This window comes from Prunus persica, chromosome G7 (genome assembly GCF_000346465.2).
Source record: "Prunus persica cultivar Lovell chromosome G7, Prunus_persica_NCBIv2, whole genome shotgun sequence".
Classification (NCBI taxonomy): Eukaryota; Viridiplantae; Streptophyta; class Magnoliopsida; order Rosales; family Rosaceae; genus Prunus; species Prunus persica.
This window is the reverse complement of record NC_034015.1, coordinates 18,034,820-18,055,030: the sequence shown is the minus strand read 5'-3', so window position 1 is coordinate 18,055,030 and position 20,211 is coordinate 18,034,820. Positions and strand designations below refer to the sequence as shown.

General features: G+C 38.8%; 2 protein-coding genes and 1 pseudogene across 3 annotated transcripts; all 3 read left to right on the top strand.

Moving 5' to 3' along the window:
* On the top strand, window positions 1,229-4,758 carry LOC18771010 (RNA-binding protein 24-A). 2 transcript variants are annotated; one of them, XM_020569054.1, is made up of 7 exons: window positions 1,229-2,108; window positions 2,235-2,361; window positions 2,487-2,622; window positions 3,200-3,236; window positions 3,360-3,597; window positions 3,817-4,002; window positions 4,302-4,758. In XM_020569054.1, exons 1-6 carry the CDS (start codon window positions 1,863-1,865, stop codon window positions 3,906-3,908), a joined length of 876 nt encoding a protein of 291 aa, XP_020424643.1. In that variant the 5' UTR covers window positions 1,229-1,862; the 3' UTR covers window positions 3,909-4,002; window positions 4,302-4,758. The 2 variants fall into 2 exon arrangements, with proteins under 2 accessions (XP_020424643.1, XP_007202445.2); XM_007202383.2 differs by having other exon boundaries at window positions 3,817-4,027.
* LOC18771864 (trafficking protein particle complex subunit 11) lies at window positions 5,414-11,217 on the top strand. The gene is made up of 7 exons (XM_020568348.1): window positions 5,414-5,913; window positions 6,009-6,262; window positions 6,358-6,438; window positions 6,573-6,914; window positions 7,234-7,394; window positions 7,486-8,324; window positions 8,853-11,217. Exons 1-7 carry the CDS (start codon window positions 5,499-5,501, stop codon window positions 10,331-10,333), a joined length of 3,573 nt encoding a protein of 1,190 aa, XP_020423937.1. The 5' UTR covers window positions 5,414-5,498; the 3' UTR covers window positions 10,334-11,217.
* LOC18771382 lies at window positions 12,483-20,150 on the top strand (annotated as a pseudogene).

Genomic DNA, 20,211 nt, shown 5'->3' with positions numbered 1-20,211 from the left:
GATTTCTATGTCCAATAAACACAAGGGAATGTTCACCCTAGCCAACGTGATAAGTCTTCCAAGTTTTATTTTTTATTTTTTATGCAATCTTCCAAGTTCCAACCAAATGAGTTTATATCCGAATCCTAGTGTGCTAATGACATATTTACTTATTATCCAATACCTGACTTCTCGTGTGTTTATTAAAACGTATGGAATTCAAAAATATATGAATCATCCATATACAATTTGTCTTAAAATCATAAATTAAATTGATCAAGGAAAAATAGTTAATCTCACACCTATTTTCTCTCTTCCTTATTCCCAAATTTCTCCAATTCAAGTAAACATGAATCCGCCATATATATTCAAATAACTAAAAACTACTTAATTGTGATAAGTAAAGGCCAATGTCACACCTCACGATACACTAAAATGAAGATTTTCATATTCAACACAGTTTATACAAAGGACCACATTCAAGTATGAATACATTTGAAATTTGTGCTTATAGAGAATCGAAATCATTAATTAAAAATCCTAAAATTCTTCTTATAACTACGTTTATCGTCTATAAGAATAATGTTAGGCAAAGGAATTAGTAATTATTAATAGAGTGATGTGTGTGATTTTCGACCCTAATTGGAATTCACTCCAAAAAGCTCAATACACCCAAAACCCTTCCGGTTCAAGTTTGGCAATCAATAATATAATTCTTGTTCGGCGGCAACAAATGAGAGCGACTGTTTGTTTGGTATGTTTTTAAACCATAAACCACAGTTCAAACAAAATTCAACTACACACTGCACACACACAGAGCGTAGCCTCCATCACCTTTTTTTTTTTTTTTTTTTTTTTTTTGGGTTTTCGTTTTTGTGAGGGTCCCTTTCACAATAAAAAGTGAGCCTAATATCCCACGTAGCTTACACATGCTCATCTTTATCCACTACAGTTTACGCAACAATAAAACCCTAATGAATTTAATATCAAAACATATTATTATTCACCTGAAGAAGTTTTAACACTCCAATAATAACAGATGTTTTTATTTTTTATTTTTAGAAACCGTATATATAAAAATTAAAAATAAACCCATGGGTACAATTAGACCCTGATCTGGATTCTGGCTTGAGCTTTAACTTACTCTATTTATTTTTACAGTGACAAATATTTACCCAACTCAAGACAGAGAGACATTGGTGCGTCATGTTATTGGGTGAGCACTTAATTTTTTTTTCTTCTACAAAAATAAATAAAATACTATAAATGAGAATAATAATAGTGAGTGATCGGGAAGATTCCGAAAAAAGAAAAGAAAAGAAAATTAAAAAATAACCAAGCTCAGGGCCTGAGGAACTGAATGATTAGCGAAAATCCCCCGGTGTCAGTTATATTTCCGGCAAACCACTGCAGCTATATACCCTTCTAAAATCCCAAATTCTCATTAGTTATTGTGTAAATTCTCTTCCTTTTGCTTTTGTTCTTGCTCTTCAGTTGTTGGATTGAATTGGGTTCGTTTCAGTTTTTGATTTGGACTTTCATCCATCCCCTCACCTCCATTTGTATATATGATCCCAAGCTCAAAAGCTCTGTTTCTATTTTTTATACTTTGTATTTGTATAGGGTCGTCCTCTTCTACAGGCTAAATCTAGCTAAAGCGTACCAGCAATCACTAGGCCACTAGGGTAGGGGGTTTCTAAAGCAAGGGGGGCAGTAGAAGAAGAACATGGAACTCCGCGTCTTCTGGGTCCACGTCTCTGTCACGTGACTCTGAAATCTCATTGTTACAGTCGTCGTCGTCCCTGATCTTCGTGCTCTGCTCTCTCAAATTCTTCTATCTGTCTCCGTCTCTGTGGGTTATATTTTCTTATGTTTGTGTGTTTATGGCTTACCAACAACAACACCCCCACCACCCCCACCATCTTCATCAGCAACAGCAGCAGCAAGGAGGGGCTCAGCTGTTCAATTCCCCATTCGGGGACACGACGTTGACGAAGGTGTTTGTGGGTGGGCTGGCCTGGGAAACCCAAAGCGACACTCTACGACGTCACTTTGAGCAGTTCGGCGACATCCTCGAGGCCGTCGTGATCACCGATAAGAACACCGCTCGATCCAAAGGCTATGGCTTTGTCAGTACCCATCTTTCTCTCCCTCTCTTCCCCCAAATGAAATACCAAGTTTTTGATGAAGTTTCAATTTCAATTTACTAATTAGCCTTCTTTGGTTCTTGGTCTGTTTTTGTTTGGAGGGTTTAGGTCACATTTCGTGATCCTGATTCTGCAAGAAGGGCTTGTGCGGACCCCAACCCTGTGATTGATGGCCGCAGAGCTAACTGTAATCTTGCTTCTCTGGGTCGGCCTCGACCTTCTTTCCCATTTCATGGTATCTATATCTTCATTTGTCATTGCCTTTTTTTGCCTAATTTTTCTTCTGTTGGGTACTTAGCTGCTGCTTTTGTAATGCTTGGGTTGCTTTCAAAATTGTTGTTTTGATGGATTTGATTACAGGGCAACTGAGATCAGCAGCTCCAATCCTTGGTCGTGTGCAGACACCTAGAGCTGCTTACATGGGGAGCCCAAACCCTGCTTACCACCACCCTCTTCCTCATGGTTACCAGCCTGGATTTGTATACCCTTCCTATGGGTGAGTTCTAAATTATAGACTTCAATTTTGAGCTCAAGTACAACTGTTGAGACCAGTTGGGTGTTTATGCAATTTGGCTCTGCTTGTCTTGACTTCAAACTGCAACATTCCATTTTCCAAACAAATGCAACTGTCTGATTGGGTATTGTTTCATCAACAACAATTTCCTCAGCACTCCATTTTGGATATGTGAGCTAGTGGTAATCACTTTTGAGTATCTAAGGACTGAAACTTTAGCTAGTTAAGGTCATCTTCAGAGAGGACATTACCTCCTTTCTTTATGGGAAATTTTATAGTGTAGTGCGTTTATCATTTATTGTGTGTTGAATGCTGGGATAGGCTTGACGAACACAGAAGATTACTAGCATTAATCTGTCCGATAGGTCCAGTTCAATAAGAATCTTATTTTGTTTTCTCTGCTTTGCATCTTTTTGCACAATGAGCCCCCTTTTTTTTTCCTGGCCACGTAATTGACGAGCATCTTCAAAATGCTTGCCAGGAAGCTTGGGTTTTGTACATTGTTAAAACTCCATGTGTCTGTGATCTAAAAAGATTTTTTAATTTAATTTATTTGCAGGTACACAGCATATGGACCTGAGTATGTCTACCCACAGGTCAATACTTTAATATGTGATTACAAAGCTTCTGCTTTAAATAAAATAGTTTAAAAATAAATCTTTCATTGTTTGAAAGCTAATTAAGCCTGCTACCGTTTTGTGTTCATCAACTTTCTCCAGGGTGCCTACAGTCCTTACATGAATCAGCAATACCTTCAGATATATGGGGTACCGGGCACAGTAAACCCTGGCGCATATCCATACGGACAATTGGGTCATTCTCTCTCAGGCACTCATGGCTATGCAGCGGTTCAAAGCTATGGAGTTCCAGGCCATCATATAATGCAATTTGGCGGCTCCAATGTCAGTGGAGCATCCCCAGCTTCCATCCCCACAATTCAAACACCATATCCTACAGGCAACACCAAAACCCTTCTTCCCATTTAGAAGAATCAAAACACATCTTCATTGAATTTGATTAAAAGCTTTTATCGGTTATGCATATAAAAGTACCATACACGAAGTTCTCCCAATTTGATACATCTCCTCTTGAAGTTTCTTAAACTTTATTATGGAAAACTCGTATTGCATAATTCTTGTATAAATGGAGTGATTCTGGTTTGCTGGGTTTTATCAGGTTTAGCTGCACCAGCTCCAGGACAGGCGCAACTTATACTTCCTACTAATTCTCCTCAATTCACCAGTGGTTCCGATCAAACTGCCAGTTGAGTGGTAAATCGGAAAGGACTAAGAGAAGCTACTGCTACCTAAGTAGCAGGCTCTAATTCTAGCCTTGCAAAGTTAATATCTTTGCTTTCTAGAGGTGACACCTGTCTTTCCCTTATAAAGTAAGATTTTACTAGCTAACATCCATAGCTGTAGAATAAAATTGTAGCTTAGCTCTTTCAAACAGATTAAATGTACCATCACAAATTGCAATTTAACCAACATCAATTTTTGACTGGAAGTCCTTTTTAAGCTCCATTATTTCTTATCAAAATCATAAAGTTCCCAACTTTGTGGATTTTTAGTCACATCTGAAGCAGTGTTTTTTTTCCTTCCGTTAAATTTCTTTTTTTGTGTTTATGAATCTTCTGAATATGATGAGTTTAATCATTGCAGGTCATTCATGAAGGTCATCAGAGATGCTGCAAAGTCAGCTGTTAGATGTTGAGTCGTTCTGAACCCCTTGAGTTGTGAGGATGTGGAAGAGCATGGGTTTGCTTTTTCACCTGTGTCTGTAAAATATGCTGTTGTGCCACGTGGCTGAAAGCCACTTGGCATAATATTATTGTGGGTCAATGTGTTTGCTGGATATGGTTTTCTGGCAAGCGCATGTAATAAGATTGTAAATTTGTAAATAACCTCCTCTCTCTCTCTCTCTCTCTCTCTCTCTCTCTCTCTGTATGTATGTATAAGAATCAATACGATTCGTTTTGTGGACCCAACATATGGGTTCACAGTCGATGCCCTGGTGCGCTGCGCATTGGTGCACTGCTGCCTCACATTGTATTTAGCACAAAGTCATTGCTGAAATTTGAATTTGTCTATTCAATTGGGGTTTCTTCATTTTCATTTAGGGCTGGCTGATTCTGAAGCCTCAGCTTCTTCTTCTTCCATTTTGTTGTGTAACTTGTCATTTGCTTGTTTACACAAAAAAGAAACAAGAGGAAGTTTCTTACTATGCTTAGCCACGGACCAAAGGAAAAAGAAAGAAATCTGAGATGGTGTGTGCAATTTATAAAACAATAATTCTAAGAGCAGCAATTTATTATGCAACTTTTAAACTTTTATATCCAAATTGATGCGTCAACATTTCATTTTGTTATATTTGGGTCATCTTGAACTTTATTTATTTACGATCAGCAAGAGTCACTTTGTGCCTGCAATACTATTTTATTATAAAGAGAATTCGCTTCGAATTTCTAGGTTTTGAATATCATACAAAATATACATTATTTATACTCATAAGTTAGCGGAGAGGCTATAATGAGGAGTTTAAAGTGAGGATGCTATTTGAGGACCATTAAAATCTAATTTCTTTGCATTTGCTGATGGTGTGAGATCAACCTCCTCCACTTTAAACTCCTTATTATAGTCTTCCCACAAGTCAGTAGTATGCACATCAAATTCTTGGGTCTGATGAGTAGAAGCCCAAAACTAAAAGCTTGATCTAATAAGCCCAATAATCTAGCTCATATGCTGCAGCCCAAGCAGTTGTTCTGGTTATTCTATTTCACAGATTTTAATCTGTGAAGAACCAAGAGAAAGGAGAAGAAGACGACGACGAAAAAGGAGAGGAAAACAAAATCGAAGACAATGGAGGAATATCCAGAAGAAATGAGAAGTCCACCGGTGAGCCTAGTATCAGTGGTGGGCTGCTCCGAACTCCACACCTCCATCTCCACCTACCTCCATTCTCTCGACCCACCGATCAACACCCTGGCCTTGCCTGATCTCTCCAAGGCCTCCCTCCTCTTGACCCCCAAGCCCACCACCACTCCCACCTCCGATTCGACCGCTCCTCCACCCGCCGGAATATTAAAGCGAGAGTGGCTCCTCAAGCACCGCACCAAAGTCCCCTCCGTCGTCGCCGCCCTCTTCTCCTCCGATCGGGTTTCCGGCGACCCCGCTCAGTGGCTTCAACTCTGCTCCGACCTCGATAATCTCAAAGCCCTCCTACGCGGCAGAAACATCAAGCTGGTCGTCGTCGTCGTCTGCTCCAATCCCAACGGTCGGTGACTCCGTAGCTCAAATTCTGTAACGTAAATTGCATTGGGTTTTTGAAAAGATTGGATTTTGAATTGTATTGCATTTGAGTTGATGCAGATGAAATCTCCGAAGATCAAATGGTTGCTGTGCGGAAGCGTGCGGATGTGGATGCCAAGTACCTTCTCACGTTTTACCAAAACCCAGATGGGGACGGCGATGGTTCTCAGCTTAAAGAGTCTCTGTACAGGTTGGGAAGCGTATTTGTAGAGCTGGCCAGCAAGTATTATAGAGATGAAGGAAGAAGGATCAAAGCTCGTATTGAGAGGAAGTCTTCTAATCCTCCTGAACTCAACATCCGCTATTCCTTCAAAGTAAATCACTACCAGAATCTCTATCATCTTCCATCATTTCTAGTGTTGTAGTGTTTCTCATGCTATATATTTATCAATTTTATTAATTTTTTTAGGTTGCTGTATATGCTGAGTTTAGAAGAGACTGGGCTGAAGCTTTAAGGTTTTATGAGGATGCTTATCACACCCTACGTGAGGTACCTTTTTCTTCTTTTCTTCAAAAAATTGTTTTGAGATGGCTAGTAGCTTCCAAACCCAATAGTACAATACCAATAGTCTGGAATTCCTAAGTGTTCAGTGTTGTCATATTTGTGTTTTCATTTGTTTGCAGTTGATTGCTGGGACATCAAATCGGGTGTCGATTCAACGCTTAGTTGAGATAAAAACTGTTGCGGAGCAATTGCATTTCAAAATATCAACCTTGTTATTGCATGGTGGAAAGATTATAGAAGCAGTTGCGTGGTTCCGCCAGCACAATGCTTCATACAGAAAGCTGGTAGGAGCACCAGAAGCTATATTCCTTCACTGGGAGTGGATGAGTAGACAGTTCTTGGTGTTTGCCGAGTTGGTGGAGACAAGTTCAGCAGCCATTCAAAGCATTTCACCTCTACCTATGGACACTGCGGACAGACCTTTGACTGAGTGGGAATTTCAGCCAGCGCATTACTATCAGGCAAGCTTACCTCTCTAGCATCCTAATATTACTACCAAATCAAAGATTGGCATGATATATCCCCGTAAACTTCCATAACCTTCATGATAGTTTTGTTACCCCCTGTGCAACTGTTTCAATTGTTTTCTACTCAAAGAAGCTGCTGCTTAGTCAGGATTCATCCAATTTCTTCCAAATTAGATTGTCTAATCAACCCATAGTGTAGTTTTATTTTTAAATTCTTGTTTGAGTGATTGATTAAAAGTTTGATTATCTCTAATTAATAATCAAAATTTCAGTTTCCACTTTGTTGATTCAAAATATTTTAATGTTGCACCAGTTAGCTGCTCACTACTTGAAGGAGAAGAGATCTTCTTTGGAATTTGCGGTTTCGATGTCAGAAGGCGAGATCGATTGTAGTGCTGAATCTGTGGTACCTTCATCCTATTTGGGTCAGTTTGCTCGATTAATTGAGCAAGGGGATGCATTTGTCATGCAACCGTAAGTATCTGTTAATCATTACCGTGATTTTTTCTTCGTGATTTTCATGAATTCTCCTACTAAAGCTTGCTACGTTCTATTCAATGTGCAGTCTTAATGATGAAGAGTATATGCGCTATGCTATTTCTGAAGGGAAAAGGTTCCAAGATTCCTTTGAAATTATTGCTTTACTAAAAAAATCATGTGAATCATACAATAATCGCAAAGTCAGGAGAATGGGCTCATTTTGTGGGTTCCAGATGGCCAGGGAATATTATGCTTTAGGCGATTTTAGCAATGCAAAACAGTCTTTTGATGATATTGCAAGTCTATACAGACAAGAGGGTTGGGTCACTTTGTTGTGGGAGGTATTGGGTTACCTGCGTGAATGTTCAAGGAAACAGAGTAGAGTTAAGGATTTTATAGAGTACTCCTTTGAAATGGCTGCGCTCCCTATATCAGCTGATGCTAGTATCCAGTCTTTCAGATTTGAAGAATCTCGTCCAGCTGGACCTGCGACTATCCTACAAAGAGAAACAATAAACAAAGAAGTTTTTGGGCTTGTTAGTGGAGAACTGAGGTTGGCATCAATTGAAAACGGCAATGATCTGAAAGTATGTGACGGGAATCCACTTCACCTGGAAATTGATCTCGTCAGTCCTCTTAGATTGGTACTTCTTGCTTCAGTTGCTTTTCATGAACAAATAATCAAGCCTGGCTCATCCACACTGGTTACGTTGTCACTTCTGTCGCAATTACCTTTGAATTTCGAGATTGATCAGTTAGAAGTCCAGTTCAATCAGTCTGATTGTAACTTCATCATCATGAATGGCCAAAGGCCTCATGTAGCTGCCATGATTGACAGTCAACCAGGTCGCCGAATAGAGACTGCTCCTTCTTTGGCACTTTCTACAAATAAATGGCTGCGATTGACGTATAACATCAAATCTGGTAAGATAAAGCATATGTTCTGCACTCTACAATGTTTGATTATACATTAGGTTTCATTTTGATATGCATGCAGCAGATATTACCTGATGTATCATTGAAATGTTAGGATATCTGAGTGTAAATTTTGATATGCGTCCCTAATCTTGCGAAATTATCAGTTGTTAGAATAAACTGCTTCCAGAATCAACTTAGAAGGTGTATGAGTTAGGTGTGCATGTTGGCTCCGTTTCTTCTTTTTCCCTTTGCCAAGAGAACATTATAAAAAGTTAGTTTCGGTTAATGGAGCATATTTTTCTGATCCACTGATAGTAGTTATTATATGACTTTGGCCAGCTTGGACAACTTAGTGCTCAATTGTCGTAATAGCCAAGTTTTGAGTCATTGCTTTATGTTTGATAATTGAATTACTTGCGTGCATGCCTCCTCTGTGTATTAGGAATTCAGCTTAGTATCTTTGATAGTATTGTTAGATCTATCTGCTCCCCTTGCATTGTTCTCTGATTGTAACACAATTCTTTGACTATACAGATAAAAGTGGAAAGCTTGAATGCATATCTGTTATTGCAAAAATAGGACCCCACTTCACAATCTGTTGCAGAGCTGAAAGTCCTGCTTCAATGGATGATTTGCCTCTTTGGAAATTTGAAGACCGTGTGGTTACCTATCCAACCAAGGACCCTGCTCTGGCATTCTCTGGTCAGAAGGCTACTCAGGTTGAAGAGCCAGACCCAGAAGTGGACCTTAATTTAGGTGCTTTTGGCCCTGCACTGATTGGAGAGAGCTTCATAGTCCCTGTTACTGTCACGTCCAAGGGCCATGATGTTAACTCGGGTGAGTTGAAGATCAATCTGGTGGATGTAAGGGGAGGTGGTTTGTTTAGTCCAAGGGACACGGAACTGTCCATGGATAGTCATCATGTTGAACTTCTTGGTATTTCTGGACCAGACGGGGAAGATGAATCTCAACTAAACACTGATGAAATTAAGAAAATTCAGCAGTCTTTCGGTTTGGTTTCTGTTCCTTTTCTCAAAAGTGGAGATTCGTGGTCTTGTAAATTGGAAATCAAGTGGCACAGACCCAAACCAATTATGCTCTATGTATCATTGGGTTATTCTCCAGATACTAATGAATCAAACACACAAAAGGTTAATGTCCACAAGAGCTTGCAGATTGAAGGAAAGAATGCAATCATAATTAGTCACCGTTTTATGCTTCCATTCCGGCGGTACCCATTGTTGCTTTCTAGGACAAGGCCAGTTCCTGATACTGATCAGTCAGCATCAATGCCATCAAACGAAACAAGCGTACTTCTTGTTAGTGCTAAGAACTGTTCTGATGTGCCGCTTCAGTTGCTATCGTTATCCCTTGAAGTAGATGGTAATGATGGCACGGAAAGGTCATTTTCTGTGCAACATGGAGGTAAGGACCTATTGGACCCTGCCCTTCTTGTTCCAGGAGAAGAGTTCAAGAAGGTTTACACTGTCACTCCTGAGATGAATTCTTCAAAGCTTAAGTTAGGTAATGTGTGTCTTACATGGAGAAGGGATTCTGGGTCTGAAGTGCAATCTGGTTCTAAAGCTTCAGTTTTAACTACACACAGACTTCCTGATGTTAATCTAGAGTTATCACCTCTGGTGGTGAGTTTGGAGTGCCCTCCTTATGCAATCCTTGGAGATCCTTTCACGTATTTTGTTAGAATTCAGAACCAGACAGAATTGCTTCAGGAAGCCAAAATTTCATTGGCAGATGCACAAAGTTTTGTATTAGCTGGGTCTCACAATGATGCCATTTTTATTCTTCCAAAGTCTGAGCACATCATCAGATACAAGCTTGTGCCACTTGCCTCGGGTGCACAACAGCTACCGAGATTTACATTAGCCTCAGTTAGATATTCAACTGGGTTTCAGCCGTCAGTTGCTTCGTCTACTATTTTTGTGTTTCCCTCTAAGCCTCATTTCAAGATGGTTGCTGTGGGAGATGATAGGTTGGAATCATTGGTGGCTGAATGACTCCTGCCTTGCAATGTGGATGTTATGACAGGCTTGCTAGATGCATGTTGTTGGATAGGTGCACCCTGTATTTGACTACTACCGAGCAACGACACGGGAGATGTACTTATAAATATCAAGCTCAGGATCATTGGCCTTGCCACAGTTAGTCAGTATATGGTCTTGCATCTCTTGGAAATGTGGTTTATCAATAGGAGATGGGTTGACCCCAGCCCTTGCATCTCCTAATAAGGCAAAAGCATGATGACGATGGGGTGAAATATTATGACAAAAAACTTATGGGCGTGGTTGTCCGCCTAAGTCTGGATATGAAGGATATGTAACTGGTTAAACAGATAACCGAGAAAATTACTACTTTATCGAAGCACTGGTAACCCCCTTTTATTACAAGTGGTGTGGGACTTGACGGGGACTACCTTGTGAAAATTTGTTGTGATGATAGATACTATATAGCGTATGCATAACGCGGAGATTGTGGTCAGATTGTATTGGTGGTACTACTTTCAGTGATGGCTATAGCAGCTTCTGTGGCAGCCGCGGCAGGGTGAGGTCAGAAAACTAAAGGTGGTGGGGATTAATGCAACGTTGGTGTCGAATATTGTTATTTTCCGTAGAGTTTCCGGTCGCAGCCGTAGCAACTTTCATGAAGACTTTCATTCATCCCCAGAATAGAGGTTCTTACATGAATCCAGCAACTATGAATTTCTTATGAAGGTGCAATGTTTTTGGTAACATACTATCAGAGTAGGGATCTATTTTTCGTAGAAAAAATTCAAATAGTTGTACTTTGTAGGGTAAATATTTGATATGGTTATTATTATTTGTTTAAAGTCATTTTGGGAAGACCAGAGTGAAAATTTTAATGTTGTCAAAAATGTTTTCTACTCCATGGTCAGTACTTAAATCACAATGAGTTCTTACCAAATGGAGGGGTACTTATTATGTATAATCTTGTAGGACAAAGATCGTCTCCTAAACCCATTTCCGTTATTCAAATGGCAGAAATTAAAGAATACACACTCTACGTTCCAACTCTGAATGAATTAAATTAAAGAAATCTCCTAATTTAGATTTGTCGCTTGCATCTTCTGTAAAGAAAAAGACTGAAGGATATGAGAGGGAAGTCAATTTTAATTTACCAACACTCTGGATGCACGCTCAAATTCATCATCCATACCAAAATGCTCTTCCTCCAAGCTTTGCAAAATCTCATAATCCATTACATTCTCCTCATTTCCGGCCGTAAAAGCTTCAATCAGCAACATCTTCATCACTGAAATCTTCTTTGTTCATCATTACAAGGTTGAATCCTTGGCTTGTAAATGAATTTTGGCCGGATATAGCTTTGTAAAGCGGGAAAAAGGAAAAAAATACTGTAGGTGTAGCAAAGCATTCAAAACAACTTCAAACATTTTGTTCTTACAACTAAGAGAGATAATCTTTTGCCCCTGCATCACACGCTATCTAAAACAAGTGTAATATGAACAGTTCATCAAAATTTGGACGGTTAGTAAATGGAATGATTTCAATTTTCCCACTTTAATGCATCCAACAACCAGAGAAAAAGCATTTATGAAATTTTTTTTGTTGTTGTGGTTGATACAAACGAATATTGAGGGAATGAAGTTTTCTCATACATATATTGTCAATGTATCATTAGGGTTCGAACTTAAGACCATGGTCCTTTCCACTAGTTAAACCAAGCATTTTGAATTCGATGGGTTAAAACCCGATTGGCAAACATTCTGAATTGGATGTCCTTACCACAGCACTCACATACAAGAATTCTTTAGTGAGGACCTTATATATGGCCCGTATTTCTTAACTGTTGAATCAAATTAGTTAGCTATTGAATCAAATTGATTAACATGATTCAACAGTTATAAAATAGAACCTCACTTAAGGGGTCATATATAATCCCCTCACTACAGAATTCTTGCTATAGAATGACTCTTACCACATAAGCCAAGAGCCAGCTTAGTACAAAGGCCTAAAACTATACAAAATAGAACTCCCCAGCGCGACGGACTCGGGATATGTAACCCGCCAATTCTAAGTGGGCCCGGCCAGCCAAATTCACAAACATAACTAACGAATCCTCAACTTAACTGTCACACTTTTCACTCTCGACGCTTCTCCATGAACCCTAGCTATATACCTCCTGAGTTCATTGAAGCTAGGGTTTTTCTGCAACTCCCCAACATGGAAGACATCGAAATGGACGATGCCTACACTCTCTCCCTAAGCGAAGACGACGACTACATCTGCACCTCAATCCTCGCGCGCTTCAGCAACGCCACGCGCGACGAACACCACCATCTCTGCGCAGCAATAAGCGCCATGTCTCAGGAGCTCAAAGACAAGCACATCCCTTCGACCCCGGTAGCCTACTTGGGCTTCACGTGCTCTTCTCTTGACGGCCTCTCCTCCCAGTCCGAGCCTCCCGCTCACGTGATCAACTCTCTCCTCACAATTCTCTCCATTGTCTTTCAAAAAGTCTCGGCTGCAATTCTCATGAACAAGTCCGAGTTCCTATCGGAGCTCTTGGTCCGTGTTCTGCGGTCGTCTTCTTTGAGGGTAGGTGTAGCCGTCTCAGGGTTGAAATGTATATCGTATCTGCTCATCATCAGAGGCCGTGTCAACTGGTCTGATGTATCTTCATTGTACCGCTTATTATTGAGCTTCATTACTGATTTTTGCCCTAAGGTAAATTGCTCAAATTTGTATTATTCCGTTCATGTTGATCGATATTTGTGATGTAGATTATAGGGTAATTTTCACGTTGAAGTTTACCTAGTTTCAGCTTTGTATCACTTTCATAGCTCCGTTATGGGATTTAAGTGATACTAAAATAAATGTTATGCATGCCAACCTTATAAATTTAAAAAGACATTTATCCTAGATTCTATAAATGTAGTTATATATAGTTGAAATTATACAGCACGATCATTGCAAATTTGTTTGTTTGGTTTAAACATATCATTATTGTGCATGGCAACAGCTGGAAATTTATTGAAATTGTGCTGGGATGACTGATTGCTAATGTTTGTAACGAGTTTTAGGTGTATCCTTGATAATTTACTAGATTTGTATGCCAATTTCACTCTAAAACAGGCGAGAAGACAATCACATTTGTGTCTTCGTGATGTACTGCAAAGTTTTCAAGGAACACCGCTGCTCGCCCCCTGCAAGTGAAGGGGTTACTAACTTATTTGAAAGGTTTCTTCTGCTTGCTGGTGGGTCAAATCCAGATGCGGGTGAAGGACCCAAGGGAGCTCAGGAGGTCTTGTATGTTTTAGATGCTTTGAAAGAGTGTCTTTTTCTTATGTCAATCAACTACAAAACTGCCGTCCTCAAGTACTACAAAACTCTCTTGGAACTGCACCAACCACTTGTTACGAAGCGCATAACAGATAGTTTGAATATACTTTGTCTCAATCCAACTACAGATGTTTCTCCTGAAGTGTTGCTCGATCTGTTATGCTCATTAGCTCTTTCTGTCTCCACAAATGAGACATCTGCCGATGGGATGACATTTACAGCTCGCTTGCTTGGTACTGGAATGGCTAAAGTTTATTCCCTCAATAGGAAAATATGCGTAGTTAAACTCCCCACCGTATTCAATGCAGTCAGAGGTTTGTAATGTTCTTCCTCCTCCATTGGCTTTAGTTGCATACATGTTACCTTCTTATACATTACAAAATCCTCCCCCAAGTTCTTGTTTATATCTGTTCCATTCTAGAAAGCAAGACTCAAAAAGTACTGTGGTGTTTTTCTTTGAGTATGACAGATGTATTGGCATCTAAGCATGAAGAGGCCATACACGCAGCGACGGACACATTTAAGAGTCTCATTCATGTTTGCATCGATGAAAGTTTGATCAAACAGGGAGTTGACCAGATTGTAATGAATGCAAATATGGATACAAGGAAGTCGGGGCAAACTATAATTGCTGAAGTGTGTGCTTCTATTGAAAGCTTACTTCGTTATGATTACAATGGTGTCTGGGACCTTGCATTTCATATTGTTTCAGCAATGTTCGATAAATTAGGTATTACTTTTTCTGTATCTGACTGTTTTCCCCTTGTTTGTCACTTTCGATGCACTTACTGCCTCCATTTCATTTAAGAGTTGTAACAGCTGTTATCATACAGGTGTATACTCTTCTTATTTCATGAGGGGTACACTCAAAAGCTTGGCAGATATGGAGAACTTGCCTGATGAAGATTTCCCTTTTAGGAAACAGGTCTTTTTCATATTATCCAGTTTTAAGAGATGAATACTGTTACTTGTCATTATCTTATAGATCTCTATATTTGCACCATGGCTATCTCTATATGAGGAGAGCCATATTTCTGTTGCATTGCTTTGATCGTGGATTTCTGGTCAAATATTGCAAACTCATAACATATGTAAATCTCAGATCCAAGTCTCTATAGCTATAGGTTTGATATCATAATTAACTAGGTCCACCGTTAATATCTACTAGTTTTTTGGTTCTTGCAAGTCAAACTCTTTATTTATTTAGATTATTTGGAAGCTTCTTGTGTGATGTGTCTATGTTTACTCTCAATTAGTGCAGCAATTACTGATATAATGACTTTATTAATATTATAGCTGCATGAATGCCTTGGATCGGCTCTTGTTGCAATGGGACCTGAAACCTTTTTGGGTCTTATACCTCTTAATTTGGAGGCTGAAAACTTTAAGTCAGGTGAATGTCTGGCTCTTTCCGATACTGAAGCAGTATACTATTGGTGCACGTTTGAGCTTCTTTACAGAGTCAATTTTGGGTATGGCTAGAACGATAAAGGAGAAATCTAGAAAGGTATTGAACAGTTCATACTGATGGAATGCTAGTTGATTATTTCAGATGGAATTTTTTAGTTACGTCTTATATATATTTGGCAGCTTGAGTCACAAGGACGTACTTTTTCATCAAGGAGTACAGATGCACTTGTACATGCTTTGTGGTCATTGTTACCTTCATTTTGCAACTATGCTTCCGATACTGCTGAAAGTTTCAAGGATCTAGAGCAAGCCCTGTGCAGTGCCCTTAAAGATGAACCTGAGATTCGTGGAATTATATGCTTGAGCTTGCAGATTCTTATTCAACAAAATAAGAAAATTGTGGAAGAAGTGAATGATCTGGCTGATAGTGAAGTAGGTAGTGCCAGACATGGAGCTTTGGCTAATTATAGCCCTCAGGTTACAGCAGATAACCTAAACGTGCTCAAGTCACCTGCTTGCAAGTTACTGGATGTTTTATCAGATGTCTTTTTGAATACCACAAAAGATGATGCAGGCTGTTTGCAGGTACTTACGCATATTGATGTTATATGTCTTATAGTGTTTGTCCTGCAATGCCAAATTGGAATTGATTTTAAAATAGTCATGAATTTGTGAGTTTTCTACTGGAGTTGCAAATCCAGCTCCCCTATGAATCATGCATATCCTTGTTATAACCAAAAAGTAATAAGTATCCATGATGAAATATTTTATGCGAGAAAGAGAGACGGGCAGGAGTTATCTCTTTATCCAATGTACTAGGTACATGGTAATGGATATTTTAAAAAACTTCAACATAATTGATCAAAAAAAACACAGGAACAAAATGGGGTGGTGACAGACTATAAGCTCCAATCTATTTTTTACAGTATCACCCTTTGCTACTCTTCTTTCCTCTGCTTCCCCTAACATTCTTGTCTTTTTCAATAGTGGGTCCGATTTTTTAATTGTAATACTTAAAAATAGACCATTATCTTTGATATATGTTTGTACTTTAAAAAAGGAACTTGTTAATGTGGCTCCAATATTTCTGTGAAGTTGAGAATAATTATGTTTGCACCGTTTACAGTCCACAATTGGCGAGTTTGTTTCAATATCTGATGAAGAAGCTGTGTCAAAGTGTTTCAAACATAAAAGGACAGAGCTTTTAAATGTGAAAGCAAAAGATTCTACAGATTCTAATTCCAACCGGTATACCATTTTCTTTTGTTAAGTTCTTGATTTTTATAATTTAATTATTACTTCTCTCTTTGTGGAAGTTCTGACATTACATTAATTCTTCCATCTTAACTGCACGGCACTTGTGACCAAAAAAAAAAAAAAAATGCAGGGCACAACTATTTGACTTGGCAGTTTCATTTTTACCTGGTTTAAATGCTGAAGAGGTTGATCTTCTATTTGGTAGAATAAAGCTTGCATTACAGGTTTGAAAGGTTTTTTCTTCCGTCTGGCTATTTTTTGTTCACTTCTAAGGGATCCTCCAATGCTTGAAAAAAAAAAAAAAGTTGCTCTAACTAAGGGCTTCCTGACTTCAGGATGATGAACGTTTGATACAAAAGAAGGCATACAAAGTTCTTTCAATCATTCTCAGGGTATGCAATAGTTAATGATTTATATGCTCTGAATTTTATGAATTATCTGTTAAATGCTTCCATTCTGTGACGTGAATTGTCATCATCTGTCAGTGGAAAATATGGAAAACATGATTTACTGATTGTAATTGGTTTGTTTTGTGGCTAATGTCGTAGTTAGAAGTGATGGTCACAGATATCAATCATAATTTTCTGGAATACTCATGTGTTCAAAAATATGAAAAAGGAGAAACAATAAGATGAAATTATCTGCTGCTGGGGCATCACCTACCCAGGTTACCGTGGTGTTTTTTTCTTTTTTTCTTTTTCCTAATGGATCTCTTTGCTGAATGTATGGTCAGGACTGTGATAGGTTCTTGCATCGAAGCTTGATGAATTCCTTGACTTGATTGAAGTGTTGCCTTCTTGCCATTTTTCAGCTAAACAGCACAGACTTGACTGCTTGTACCTCCTAGTAGTCCACCTTTCAAAGGTATCAATAAATAAACGATACCTCAATTTTTAATTCATCTAAGATTCATTCCTTGTAGCATTAATTCTTAAATTATTGCAAACAAAGTAGAGGTTCAAGTTTCGTACGTATGCCATTCAGTACCTAAGAACTTCAATCTTTTTGTAGAGCGACGCAGAGCAGAGGCGGCATGTCATCCTAAGTTTCCTGGCAGAAATAATTCTAGCACTTACAGAGGTAAAGTGGTTCATCGGCTGGAATATCTGGTTTAATATGTAGTTTTAATATTCTTGACGGATAAAATTCTTGCACTGAAAGAGGTAAAAGATCTTGCATTCTGCGGCTTCTGAACTTTATGATTGATATGAATTGTTAATGAATTTTTTTCTTTCAATGCAGGCTCACAATAAGACAAGAAATAGAGCTTATGATATCCTTGTCCAAATTGGGCATGCTTATGGTGATGAAGAGAAAGGAGGGAAGAGAGAAGACCTGTTGGAATTTTTTTACATGGTACTGAATATTGTTTCAGACTGCGGATTGCGACTGATTCTATCATCTTTAATTGCATTGCTCTTCTGTGGACCAGACTAGAAATTCATATATAAATATGATCTTATGGTCACAGGTAGCTGGGGGCCTAGCTGGTGAAACTCCTCATATGATCAGTGCTGCAATGAAGGGCTTAGCTCGGTTGGCTTATGAGTTTTGTGATCTTGTTTCAACCGCAAGCAATTTGGTTCCGTCCATATTTCTCCTCCTCCAGAGAAAGAACAAAGAAATAATCAAAGTATATATGTTCCCCTCTCTTTTAGATCAGCATTTTGGAGTAATTTAATTATTTTGAGTTAACTGCTTAATAAATCATTGTGTGATTTGTTATTTCAATTGATCTTACATAAATATTTTCATTTATTTTTTATTCTTCGTTGGGCTTTTCCTTACTGCAGGCTACTTTAGGTTTCTTGAAGGTATTAGTGGCCAAATCACAAACCGAGGGGTTGCAATTGCACTTGGAAGGCATGGTGGAAAGCTTGCTGAAGTTGCAAGATGCTACTAAAACCCACTTCAAAGCCAAGGTTGCTTCCTTCTTGCCACTAAATTTCGACGTCATTGAATTCAGTTGGTTTGATAACTTGCCCAAATTCTTATCACTTGCTGGTCAAACCTGAATTGATCTCAGGTTAAGTTTCTACTAGAAATGCTAGTCAGGAAATGTGGGCTTGATGCTGTTAAGGGTGTGATGCCTGAAGAACATATGAAACTGCTTGCCAACATACGGAAGGTCTGTTGACACACGTCTTGGTAGAATGAAAATTTCCAGAGTAGTCACTCTTTTTTTTTATCCTTTCTGATCTTCCTTTTTCATTTGTTTATTGAACACAGATCAAGGAACGGAAAGAGTGGAAACTAGGTTCTAAATATGAGGAAGCTAGATCTCAAGTTTCCAAAGCAACTACATCCAGGTCTCAGTCTTCCACAGTTTTAAAAACTAATAAATGCTCGAGCACAACACATACATTTGTGCATTTTAATGTCTTATTGTACACACGTGTATGTTGCCCACGAAGCTTTATATGATATAAGCTTCAATTCAGCTTCTCCTTGGCTATGTTTTGTAACTTTCTGTAATTTTCTATCTTCTTTTCAGGTTAAGCAGGTGGAACCATACAAAAATATTTTCTGATTTTGATGATGAAGAAACTGAGGATAGTGATACAGATTACATGGATGCCAAAACTGTCTCGGGCAAACGTCGCAAGGCTTCCTTGCAGCTCAAATCCAAAGCATCTTCATTACGGTAGGTTGTATTTCATGTTCATATTTGGTTGGGAATGCTTAGCTTACTTATATGCATCTTTCATGATCTTAGTAGCTAGAAGTTTGGGTATCATATATGATGGTCTAGAAATGTTAAAACAATGATTTGATAAATAAACACAATCCAAATTAAGCAAATTTATCCAGCTGGTGATGTAGCCTATGGTTCAGCTGGTGGTTTTGTTTGCCATTTTTTGCAACTTGTACATCATCCGATGCCTGAGATAAATTAACACAATTGTTAGTACGTAATACAGAAGAAGAACAAATAAGAACTTGCTTGATCAACTAGAAGAGGAGCCACTTGACTTGCTTGATCGGCAAAGAACAAGGTCAGCGCTTTTATCATCCGAGAATTTAAATCGAAAAATGGAGTCGGATGATGAGCCAGAGATAGATGATGATGGGCGCCTAATAATTTGTGACGAAGCAGAATCGTACAAGAAAAAGCCATCCAAACCTCATTCAGATGCAAGAAGTGAAGCTGGTGGTAGTTACTTGCCCGTAGACTCAAAGAAAACACACAAGCGGAGGAAGACATCAGAGTCCAGGTGGGCTGCCACCGGCAAAGAGTACGTGAGCAAGAAGGCTGGTGGGGATTTGAAGAGGAAGGACAAGCTTGAACCGTATGCATATTGGCCACTTGATCGAAAATTGATGAGCCGTAGGCCGGAGCATAGGGCAACTGCAAGAAAAGGGATATCAGCTGTGGTGAAGATGACAAAGAAGCTTGAAGGGAAGAGTGTTTCAACTATTTTCTCCACTAAAGGCGTCAAGGTTTAAGAATAAAAGTAGGGTTCAGAAGAAAGGAGGTAGCAAGAAGAAAACTAGGCAAAGGACCCTTTTTATGGGACTATACTTGGAACGACACATTTATGGGAAATTTGAGTTGAAGTTTTTTTTTTTTTTTTTCGCTTCTCATATAAATTACAGTAATTTTTTTGATTTATTAATTCATATTGTTCCTAAACCCTAAGCTTAAGGACCGTTTTATGGGAAAAGATTTTGGAAACCCCAAAAGGCTTAAAGAAACAATTTTATCCAACAAGGGTAATTCTATTTCAAGAGAAGAACATATTCCAGGTATAAGGAATGAGGTACTGTTTGTGCTAACTGAATCAAATCCTATATCCATGTCCTTCTAATTTCACCCCAATTGTTGGAACAGTATAAACTACTAACACTAATTTTGTTATCTGGGCTAACAATGGTTTCATTTTATCTGG

What these genes read in the sequence shown, in the direction of transcription:
- LOC18771010 (XM_020569054.1), top strand. Translation starts at nt 1,863, where the DNA reads ATGGCTTACCAACAACAACACCCCCACCACCCCCACCATCTTCATCAG. An exon ending in CTGAGTATGTCTACCCACAG is followed by an intron (nt 3,237 to 3,359) that starts GTCAATACTTTA and finishes AACTTTCTCCAG; the next exon opens with GGTGCCTACAGTCCTTACAT. An exon ending in TCAAACACCATATCCTACAG is followed by an intron (nt 3,598 to 3,816) that starts GCAACACCAAAA and finishes GGGTTTTATCAG; the next exon opens with GTTTAGCTGCACCAGCTCCA.
- LOC18771864 (XM_020568348.1), top strand. Translation starts at nt 5,499, where the DNA reads ATGGAGGAATATCCAGAAGAAATGAGAAGTCCACCGGTGAGCCTAGTA. An exon ending in CTTATCACACCCTACGTGAG is followed by an intron (nt 6,439 to 6,572) that starts GTACCTTTTTCT and finishes ATTTGTTTGCAG; the next exon opens with TTGATTGCTGGGACATCAAA. An exon ending in GATGCATTTGTCATGCAACC is followed by an intron (nt 7,395 to 7,485) that starts GTAAGTATCTGT and finishes TTCAATGTGCAG; the next exon opens with TCTTAATGATGAAGAGTATA.